At 46.7% G+C, this 11,432-nt stretch overlaps 1 protein-coding gene across 4 annotated transcripts in view; it reads right to left on the bottom strand.

Annotated features, from left to right (window-relative positions):
- Positions 1-11,432, bottom strand: part of aak1b (AP2 associated kinase 1b) — a 31,617-nt gene that overhangs the window by 13,120 nt on the left and 7,065 nt on the right. For 2 of the 4 annotated variants that reach the window (XM_086135680.1, XM_086135678.1), the window contains 14 exons: positions 10,951-11,083; positions 10,683-10,786; positions 10,341-10,423; positions 10,053-10,213; positions 9,689-9,810; positions 9,255-9,599; positions 8,972-9,099; positions 8,716-8,888; positions 8,556-8,645; positions 8,369-8,464; positions 7,916-8,023; positions 7,651-7,821; positions 6,761-6,868; positions 631-1,946 (listed from right to left, as the gene is read on the bottom strand). In XM_086135680.1, the coding sequence (XP_085991806.1) occupies positions 1,408-1,946; positions 6,761-6,868; positions 7,651-7,821; positions 7,916-8,023; positions 8,369-8,464; positions 8,556-8,645; positions 8,716-8,888; positions 8,972-9,099; positions 9,255-9,599; positions 9,689-9,810; positions 10,053-10,213; positions 10,341-10,423; positions 10,683-10,786; positions 10,951-11,083 (2,361 nt within the window). In that variant the 3' untranslated portion in view covers positions 631-1,407. Of the gene's footprint in view, positions 1-630; positions 1,947-2,501; positions 6,509-6,760; positions 6,869-7,650; positions 7,822-7,915; positions 8,024-8,368; positions 8,465-8,555; positions 8,646-8,715; positions 8,889-8,971; positions 9,100-9,254; positions 9,600-9,688; positions 9,811-10,052; positions 10,214-10,340; positions 10,424-10,682; positions 10,787-10,950; positions 11,084-11,432 lie in introns of those variants that run through there. The other 2 variants (XR_015103570.1, XM_086135681.1) reach the window with 2 other exon arrangements.

The following is an 11,432-nucleotide window of genomic DNA, read 5'->3' as shown; positions in this document are numbered from 1 at the left end:
TTCCTAAAAAGTCACCACAATCCAAATTCTAACCTTATAGTGCGGGAAAACACGGTCATTTGTTTTGAAATGTCCAAAGTAGCCATTTTGACTGCGAGGCAAGACTCACTTTTGGTCACGTTGAATTTGGTGGGCTCCCATTGCCACAAAGTCAAACGTGTTGTTGAGTTTCCCACCGGTTTACCACCCGACACTTTGCAATTAGTCTCGCTCACGCCTTCACTCTCCATGAAACGCTACTCGTAACGCATTACTGCGCGACACCGCTCACGACCGAACTCCAGTCCAAATGTTTCCATTTGCTGTCGACACCGCTCAAAAATGAAACATTGAGTGCGTGACACTTGACGTGCACTTGACTCAAATGGGGCAGATCATCTTTCACAGTTGTTCCACATCTTCTTTTTTAGCTTTTCAAATGGAAGATTAAGCGGGGTTTGTCTTCATTTATTGGCTTTTTACGTAAGTGCTCATGAAAACAGCAGCAGCTTGGGCTTTATTTTTATGTCCCCCCCCCCCCCCCCCCACCCCCGCACATATTTTATCTTTTATCTTGTCCTCACGACCACAAGGGAAACTAGAAATTGGTGACTTGGATGGCTAACAGAATAACAAACTGACATTGGAAGCGTGGGTGCGTAAACCCCCCCCAAAAATGTCCCTTTTAATCGAACACAAAGTGTAACAGTCACTTTGGAAACTACCGTGAAGCAGATATTACATAGACAAAGTACATTACATAACTTTAGTACGTGACTAACCTTTGCTTGTCAAAGACGTGATAGGTTTCAGTGGTTGTAGCGAGAGGTTCAAAGTTAAGTCAAGCAATTCTAAAGCAGCTGGGATGAGCCTGAAACCCTTGAAGAATTTCCAGTTTGGATCATTTTACAAGACTCGACAAAAGTAGAAATTGTAGGCAGTGCTTTAAACTCCTCCCAAAACGTGCGTGATTTTTGGATTATTACATTTATGTTGACAACTTCCTTTGGTGTGCAAGCTTCACGGCCACAACGAAGACGCCGACATATACTTTAGGCAGGTACCGCTACATACTTTAAAGCCACTAAAACCTCCCTAAACTACTGTCCATATTCACCCTTTGGTGAGATTTATACAGTAACACTTATACAGTACAGTATGTCCAGAGGTGGGCATTCCATCTCTACAGACAGAAGATATGTCAGTGACGGACGCCATTTTGCTGACGAATGACACATAAAACTTAAAAAAATATATATTAAAAAAAAACTAACCCAAAAAAGGGTGGGGACTAAGCACTAAACGTGAGTGGGTTTTCCTTCATCTGTGTAATGGCAAAAACCAGAAGAAGAAACCACAAAATATGTCACCTTTGGACTAATTCCAGTGCAGTAATTTTGTACAAAATCCTACCTACTGACCTGCTAATCAAGGTCTGTGTTGGGAGCACCTGGGGCGAAACGGCGCCACGCTAAACGGGTCGTCCAGACTCCGCCCCCCGATGGACCAAGAGTGCAGCGGCCCCACGGCTACCGAGCCTACAGCGGCCTGCCGTCCCACCCGGGACACCACGCGGAGCACCGCCACTGGCTGCTGCGGCAGAGGCGTCGGCCGGCTCGGGCGGTGCCGTCGGCCGGCCTCCGCGTGCTCCCTCCTCTTGCCGAACGGCGCCTGGAGGAAAACGTCGGGTGACGACTCGGGTAGCTCGGGGGCAAAGAAGGTGTTACTTGCCGCCGTCTTGTTTTTAAAAGGGGCCAGCAGGAAGATGTCGGGCGTGGGGGGGCTGGCAGGGGGTTGATTCTGCGCGGTGGCAGGTTTTGCTCCCGGGCTGGCAGAGGTTCCGCTGCACTTCTCCGGGGGAATCATACATTCAGCTGCTTTCTCCTGCGTCTCTTTGGTGACCAGAGCAGACGCCAATGTCCCACCTGCGTCACCTTGCGTGTTAGTGGACAGCGCCACCTGGTGGTCTGTGTATCAAAATAATGGACAAGTAAGCTGGAGAGTTGCCACCTTTTTCATTTGCCTACACATTGAAGAGACACAGAAGAATGACTCAAAACACATACACCCAAAAAAAAAAAAAAAACAGCAACAAAATAAAAAGAAACAAAAAAGAGGACTGTCACTTTAAGTACCCTTAACGTTTATTCTTACCTGATTAGAAAGTATCAGCTCTCTGGATAAAATAAATGTTAATTTGCGCATTAAAACAATATTTCCCAAACATTAATTTGAAGCCCGGCACATATTTTATGAGAAACATTTTTCACAATTTGCAAATAAGTACAACATTTGGAATTTACTAAGTATGTTTTGTAGACCATAACAAAAAATAAATAAAATGTTCATTTGACTGTGACATGTACAATATATCTGTCCATCCACTATCTGTCTGTGACTGCTGTCATTAGGCGGGGGACACCCTGAACGCGTTGCCAGCCAATGGCGGTATTCCAAAACATTGACATCAAAAAGAATAATGACAAATGAGTGTTAATCAATCACCAGCCTGCAAGCGGACGTTCACATTTGCATTTTATTTGGCCATCCCTTTCGAATGATGTCACAAAAAATAGAAGGAGCACAAGAAAAGATAGCACAGCTCTGATTGGTGTGGGTTTGTGGGCCATGAACACAAGCAAGGAGGCTGGAGGAAAACATCAGCTGATTCTACTTCAATGTGGATCGCACTGCCTGCTTGTCGCTTGCGTGCTTTTAGCGCCAAGCTCGGGAGTTGCATAGGTTCAAACTACGAAATGACTGCACTCTCGACAAGATGGAGGGCAACAAAGAAGTCTCTGCTGTTTGGATTGAACAACTTGAGGCAGGACAACACATTTTAGTTCTTGAAATACATTTGTCAAATATGGAGGAAAATGGTTCTTCAACTAATACCGAGACATTGTGGAGAATGATATGCTTCCAACTTTGTGGGAACAGTTTGGCGCAAGTGCCATAAGGAGACCAACTATAGTTTTTTTTTGGGGGGGGGGGGTTCTGTTTTTGACTTCTTGACAGAGGCTAAGCAGGCGAAAACAAGGCAATGGCCTGGGGCGCCAAGTCCCTCATAAAAATGGACAGTTGTCTTCTATTTGAAACATTTTTTTGTCATGTTTGAATAAACGTCGAAATGATTCAAACGATCATGGTCGTTTTGACAGCCCCCCCCCCTCCATTCTCATGGAATGGACTATTCCGTCTTCTATCCTGTGCGCGTGCAGACTTAATTCAGCAAGAAGGTTGCAGTTAGCAAAACATTGCTACTATGTGCCTGCTTTCTGTATGGCCACATGTTCCAATACCTTCGTCCATAAAGCGCAACCTTTGGGTAACCTACAGCCTGTGGTCCATAAAGGGACCCCCAAAATGTCCATAATAACAGGACGTCTCAAAGATCCTGAACACCAAGTCTGCCATTTTGGTTTGAAGCGGCCATTTTGGGATCATTCCAGGGTGTGCATTTTGATAAAGTCATACTGGGGGGGAATTTCCCCAAATCATAAGTCGGTGAGGGATGAAGCTTTAACATGTTTTTAGAATTGTCACGGTGGCCGTTTGGTTCCCCAGATATAATGCTACTTTTGCCTTCCAGACATTTTCCCCCTTGGAGTGCGTTTTGACCAACAAAGTCATGTGACTCAGAGTAGTGTTCCACCTGAGACAACACTGTGCTTCCAGGAGAGTAACCCTCAAATTATTTGCAGAAACACGGGTACCGGAACTCACACACGCACACACACACAGGACACCAACACAAACACTCAATGACACTGCCATGCTTTTCCAAAACAACAAAAATTGACAAAGCGAAGCTAAACATTACCCCCTAAAAAGCACGTTTTTTTTTTCCGCTCGGCAGATGGAATGAAACAAGAAGCACGCACGCGCACACGCACACACAGAAAGAAAAGACCCCCGACCTGGCAATAAAACGTTTTTGTTTTGTTTTTTTTGGAATAAAAATATAGTCCTTCATATCAGTCCATGTAAACACACAAAAACGTTTGTACAAAGGAAGAGGAGCAGGGACTGAACAGGATTCCCACAGCTAACATATCATATCATATTATTAGAGAAACACAAAACAGCACCCCCAGCCCCATCCACGCACACACACACACACACTCACACACACACACACACACACACACACACACACACACACACACACACACACACACACACACACACACACACACACACACGCACGCACACACAGTCCACAAAGAGGAATGAAATATTCATATATTCTTTCAATATTATCTGACGGATATATGTCATTCTAGATATTTTTGAGACTACTATTCATTTCTTACATTCATTCTCTACCACTCTATTCATATTAACATTTATGGACAGGAAACAAAGTCATATATATCATATATGTATATATCAACAGGAAATCTATATGACAGTGACTTCGTTCTGTACAATGGGGAGGGGTTGACTACTGTATTTACACTAATTGGGAGGGATGTCAGAAATGCGTTTGAATGAGCTCAAGAAAATGGGAATGGATGAGAAGAAGTGTTAAATGTCTGGCCTGTTCTCCCGAGCATTTGGTAGGATTGGTGCAAGAAAATTTGGGCACCGCATTTCCAAGTCAAGTCCAACGACGCATTGAGATTAAACAGACTTTGCGAAAGGGGACATGGAGAAATTTGAATGAGCAAGCGGTGGTTTTGGGTGAGAGCCATTCCTTTACAGTCTGGATGCAGAAGGGCGATCTGGCCATCCCCCTGTTGTGGAGAGTTTTCGCCGCAAAAAGTCAGATTTGTTGCTTGTGGATTTCTTAAGGGTAGGGGGCAGCTGTCGTCACTACAGGGATCACATAGGTCACTTCCGGTCGAAAAATTTCAAACGGCAACACTAACGAGTCATTCGCTTTGTCACGTCTGGCGCCGCTCCCGGTTGTCAGGGTAACGAAAAAGGCGTCAAAACGGCATGTTTACCCAATCTCGCACAATGGACAGTACTGTTGTAGACTGGGGGGGGGGGGGATTATACTGTATAATATTAAAAAAAATAAGAAAACCAGTCCAGTCTTAAACATACAATACAGTGCCAACCTTTTTTTTGAATCATTTCCTACTAAATTCTCAGGAGAATGTGTGAAAATTTCCTGAATATTAATAGTTGCCCCATTTATGCACTACGGTTCTACGGTTATTCACCCACTGATGCAAAAGCAGAAACATGCGTCTTAGAGTTGATATGGCACACTGCTAAACCGCATTGACCATTTTCGAGCAATCTATTGCTAATTTTGAAACTAAAGATGATAATCACAGACTATAGCGTCATCTAGGGAATTTTTTTTGTCGTCTTTTTTTTTTCACATTTCCACTGTGGTTCACATATCATTTGATGGCACACTAAAGTTTAGATTCCCCCCCCCTCCCCCGGCCCCCCCTCGGGAGCTTTACAAATGCAGGATATGTGGCTATGGCTAATTTCGAAGCAGCTGGAAGGATAACATGTTCCAACAGGGCACCGATATTTTTATAGAACAAAATGGCTATTTCATGAAGTCAGTTAATTACGAAAATGAATATTAGAGCCACAATGAAAATGAACCGAGAAATAAAGTTATCATTTCATCACACAAAACTCTTAAATTGTGTAGTTTAATTCATGTTCGCAAAAACTGTGGCGTGGCTTTCATTTATTTGTGAACTGTACGATGAGAAAATCTCAATTCTATCTCCCTGGGGGGGTGAGTTGGTGCCTGGTTTGAGTGACAGCTGCGATTATAAAGCTGCAGATGTAAAGAAGTGACTTTTCTTTCAGTCTGGATGCTTGACAGACAAGCTAAGGTGCTAAACAAGGCTCGTTTCTGAAGACTTGATCTCCGATGTTGCCTTCTGACAATTTATTGCTTCTCCTTTGTGGAAATATGGCGGTTAAGTATCATTCATTCTTTAGAAGGGCAAAAGAAATCGACAGTTCCCATTTCTCTCTTGTCATAGATATGTATGCCTTTTTGGGGGAAAACATGAATTTTAACCTCTTAAAAATATATATATACAAATAAAACAGGGCGGGAGGGGAATCCGATCAAGGCAAACGACGACAAAGTCACTTGTGCACAATGAACTACGACCACTTAGCACGAGGCTTATTGTACGTGACGACAATGAGCTATTGTTTTCGCTATCAGACATCATGTAATATTCAAAGGGTTAAGATTGAAAAAGGGTGAAGATATGGAGATGGAGAGGAAAAAGATGAGAGAATGGTGAGTTGGCAAAGCCACTTAAGTGGCCGGGCAGGGATGGGATGGGAAATGAGCGGATGGCGAGGGACGGAGCACGCGCTAGAATGAAAATGGCAGCCGTAAGTGAGCCATGGCTCGACTGGAATTCAGTGTTACGGCATCTATAGAATAGCGGCGGGTGTGTGGGGTTGGGGGGTAGCCGGGTTACGGCCTACAAGTCGATGAGCTGGTCCACCAGCAGAAGGGAGCGGGCCAAGCTGGGCAGGCTGGATTCAGAGCCGCCACTGTTACTGCGCGAGTGGCCTCCTGAAACTGGCCCAAAGAGACACGGTGGGGAGGGTGTCGGGCGGGCGGTCGGGGCAAACAAGTTGGGGAGGGAAAGGCAGAGAGGGTGGAGGACGGAGGAGAGAGAAAGAGAAAGCAGAATTGAGCTTTTTAAAGCGCTGATGCTTTTTTAATTTTTTTTTTTAAACATTCTTAGGCAACTATGTGAGAAAAGCGCATGCAGCTGATCCTGTAACCCTTCCCAACTTGAGGTACAGCAACCCCTTTTTAGAAATGTACCTTGGGAGTTCTTTCGGCCGGTCACGGGGATGGGGTCAAACTCGTCCTCCGTGGCAGCCTCAGCGCTGCTTTGCTGCGGCTCGAAGTCTGAGATGAGGAGGGACGAATCTGCAGCAAAAAAAAAAAAAAAGTGGTCACCTCAGGCAATCAAAAGCCACGTTGATGTGGAAAAATTGACAGAACAGAAAATGCCTTCGATGAACTCAGGCTTTTCCCGACTAGGGATGGATGGATAGTTTCCCCGAGGCATTCGAAAAATTTTGATAGAATCACCGTTCCACTGGCAATGCCAAAATGCAGGCGTTAAGCTTCACATAAAAAGCAGATTGCATTCACGCAGTGGATTATCTATTTGCTCAATCATCCATGAAGGTTGTTTACTCGAGCTATTGGTGCACTCTACGGCGATTAGCGCCTCTCCTTCCACGGCGCCCACAGCAATTTCAAATTAGCAGCGACCGCAGGGACGAGCGCACAAAGGCTGCTTGATGAGTCGTTACCGTGTCACAGCGCCTCCAGCGCATTGATTTAGCATCACGCAGCAGGTGGCCCGACAGACACTTCTGCTCTGATTCACAGTCGCCTCAGACGGCGACAGTCAAACGCTTTCGTTCAGCGGGCCGACGACTAAAGGCCAGCTGCGCTTGAACCACTCCGACGATTCCGCTTCTTGTCTGGTCGCTGTGGCGATGTCTCAGGAGATTTATCGGGGTCACGCACGATGAGATTTTGAAATCCATATTTTCTTTGTCACTCATAAAAAATCTGGGTTGAATTTCAAATTAGACCAATTGGGAGGTTCCACTGCATGACGATCTGTCATCCATGTATCTTTCTGTGCTCATAAGTAGGACTCTTCAGTGCCCACTCGGGAAATTTTACACACCCACCTGATGTTTTGGGCTGCGCGGAGTCTCCAGACAGCAGACCAAATTCGTCCAAAGCAGACGCAGCGGAGGCGGAGGACACCGAGGAGGCGGCGCTGCTTGCGGCTGCCGGAGGCGCGGACGGACCGGATATCAGGGAACAGCCCAGCAGAGAGGCGTCTGCCATGATGTGATCTGAGTGAAGGCGGAACCATGCACAGCGGTTCGCCATTTTTCCCCAAACGGTTATCATGACCTCATTGGGACCGGATGGATAATTGCAAGTTACCTTTCTCAGAGTCTTCCACAGAACTGCCAAAAGGATCAGACAAAGACAGCAGGTCGGGAAGCATGAGCGAAGACACGTCTGGAGATTTGAGTCCCTCGATGAGCTTCTCTGAGGGAAAACAAGGAATTCAAAAACGAGACGTGTGTTGCTCCAAATCTTAATCAACTCACCCCTAAACACGATGGTCACCTTTTCTTTGGGGGGGTTAATATCTTTTTCTTTTTCACTCCATCACATGACTTTAGAATGCATCACTGTGGAGTATGAAACTAATCTACTGCTGGCAATTGGCAAAACGTGAGGATTATTTTGTTGCTGGAGGGCGGGAGGAATCTGATATTTTTCAAAGGATCCTGATCATCTTATATATAGTTCGAATATATTTTATTAGTAATTTTGGAGTATATTTTGTACCATGACTAAAGTGTTCCGAATGCATAAAAGCACGTTTACCTGGCGCATTGGACAGTTCAAGTGTATGGAATGGATCTGGGACGACCAACAGTGATGCTCCCGATTCAGTGTCAGTGATGGCTGACGGTCGTTCAGCTACGACAGAAAGATTTATTTTTCACTTCTTTTTTTTTTTTAATCCTAAAAAGAAGCCAAATGGATTTGTATGTATTTGTGCAACGGGCACCTTGTGAGTCTTGTTCTGCATTTTCTCCGTCTGAAGCCTGCAAGCCTGGTATCAGCTCCCCACACGGCGTTTCACACTCTGAGGGCGGGTCTGCAAACCATTGTCATCCAGATTTTAACGACTCAAGAAAGCCTCTTTCAAGTCAGTACGCATGATTTACCGCTAGGCTTTGCGTCCTTGGGTTTGACTTCATCGGCGGTAAAGCCAGAGAAGCCGTCATTGTCGTCGAACGGGTTCCAGACAGGCGCCGCAGTGATGTCGCCGCTGGAGGCGGGGACGTTCTTTTGGTCCAGGACGAGGTCGCCATGAGGCTGGATGGAGCCAACTTGAGGACTAGAAACAGAACATCGACAACTGATTGGGTGAGGGAGTTTGATGTCGTTCAGTTTTCAGGATTTGAGATGACAGTAACTTACTGGACGGTGTCTTCTTCTGCTGCCTGTGAGGAGTCTTCATTGGCTCCGTTGGTGGTGCTCGCTGTGAAGTCACTTGGGACACGTTTGTGGCTTTGCACCTCTGCTGTCTTTGGGGAAGCAGGAGGAGTCTGATTTGAGAGAGACAGTCTCTTAGAAGCGCTCAGTCACATAAGGGAGTCCTTTGTTTGCGTTAGAGCTCCGCGACAGCATTGATGCAAGGCAATATTCTTATCCCACCTCAGACAACTTGGCTGTCTGAGGTGTTGTCGACTGTATTTCTTACCGTCTCGGCTGCTTTTTCCCTGACTTCCGTAGCAGGCAACTGAGCCTGGATGGTCGAAGGTTGACTTGTTTGCTGCGGTTGCTCGGCAGCTGAGTGACCGGCGACTGATTTGCCGGGCTGCGGCTGAGCTGCGGGCGTCTGAGCCTGGACGGGCAGCTTGCGCCGAGCGGGGCGCTGAGGTGCGGCCGGACTGGACGGACACTGCGCCGCCTGCTGCGAGGTGGCAGCGGTCGCGGACGGAGGCGGAGCCATTTGCTGGGCCGACGGCGGCTGCGCTTGGACATCTGCTTTGGAAACAGGTGCCGCTACGGCGGCAGCGGCTGTGCCTTCCGCTGCTGGAGCAAGCTGCACGGTACAAAGACAAATAAAAGTAAATTACACGCGTCGTCAGGGAAACACCTCAGCGAAGGGTCCCCCATCTGTGTGTGCAGTACCTGCTTCTGTGCCACTGCAGCCTGGCTGGAGTTGTTTTGTGATTGGATGAGAGGCAAAGCACAGGTCTGCGCCTTCTGCGACTGCAGGGCCGCAGCTGGCTGCGAGAGGTCCAAGCTGACTCCTACGGGAGATATGAAGTGATTTCTATCTCCCAACGCAACCCAAGTAGCACATAAGGGCACCAGTCAAGAGAATCTCATTTCTAATACGACTGCCTTTAATCCCATCTTCTGACATGTGTTTTTGATCTGTTTCAATTGAGAACGGCGCACAATGGACTTGAGGGACCGCAGTCTTGGCACGCATTTTTATTCCACTGCTCTGTAACGAGTAGGAGGAGAAAGGAGGAGTTCCGCCACATACCAACAGGCTGAGCTGTCCCACCGGAGAGATTAGCCCGCTTGCGAGGGGTAAGGGCAGCGGGCTGAATGGGAAGGATGCCGGCAGTGGCCTGAGTGTGAGCTGCTTTGGGCCTCTGGCGAGGGGTGATGGACGTTTCAGTGGTTGGGATCGGGTCGGTCAGTCTGGCGACAAAGATGGGGGTTAGTTAGCCTGATTGTATGTCATGACAGGGACCTTACAATTATTAAGCCGGTGTCCGTTACAAATATTAGCACATTTTAAACGGTAATCCAAGAAGGTGAGATCTACCTGGGCTTGGCCTGACTTTTCTTGGCTGCAGCAGCTTCGCTCGCTTTGATTGGCTCGGGAAGTTTGGAAGGAATTGCAGAATTCTTGAAGCAGAGTGGAGAAGGGATTTTATTAAACTTTTCAATCACAACAAAGCGGGGGGGGGGGGGGGGGGGGGGAACAGGCAATGCAGCCAGTTGACAGTTTACCTTTAGTACACATACAGCAATGTTATCATGTGACTGGATTGGTACCCTTTCATTATGTTGTAACCGAATTATCTGCTTTCGTGGGTCACGCTTAGTAAAAAGCATGTGAAAATCAATCATAGATGGCGGAACGAAAAGGAAAATCATTACAGACCTTTAGATTCTGAACAGGACAAGTACGCTGCGCCAGTTTGAAGGCAAAGTAGGACACCTGGTAGATATCTGGCCTTTTGTCCGGGTCAGGCTCCAGCATGTAGCCTGCAAAAACACAACACAGAGGGTCACGCCCCCAAATAAATAGATACATAAATAAACAAAGAGAGAGAGAGAGAGAAGCTACTGAGTCAGAAGACCGTGGCTTTGTGAGAGCACAAATTGCATAGCAACTGTTGCATCATAAAAAAGTGTTAAGAGAGACTAACGAATGAGGCAGTGGAGATCGTAAGAGTAGCGGGAGTTGTCCGGAATGGTGAAACTGCCATCGCATATGGCCACCTGGCTTTCACCAAAGGGCAGAGTGAAGAAGCACAACTTGTAGAGCAAACAGCCCAGCGCCTGGAAAAGGAACACCACATGCACGCCCCGTCACACCAAAAAAAAAAAAAATTAAAAAATCACCAAATCCAGACGAGAGGAGCGATCAAAACACCACAGCCCAGCACACAGCAAACACCGGACGAGAGGCTGTTAGCTTGTTAAATATATCCAACGCGTGTCATCGATCACAATCGTTCTCAAAGCACAATTTGGATGAATTGCGTTTCAATAAATTCATTCGTGTTGACCGAAACGCAGGCTGCAACGTTGAATTGTTTTACGACGGCAGAGCAGAAAGCCTCTGCTGTTTAATAAGCGAAGCTATTCCGTAACACACCCTTGGGTGTCCAGAAGGGGGAGAAATTCC

This window comes from Hippocampus guttulatus, chromosome 17 (genome assembly GCF_054856545.1).
Source record: "Hippocampus guttulatus isolate MCC_2025c chromosome 17, RoL_Hgut_1.0, whole genome shotgun sequence".
Taxonomy (NCBI): Eukaryota; Metazoa; Chordata; class Actinopteri; order Syngnathiformes; family Syngnathidae; genus Hippocampus; species Hippocampus guttulatus.
This window is presented reverse-complemented; position numbering and strand designations above follow the sequence as displayed.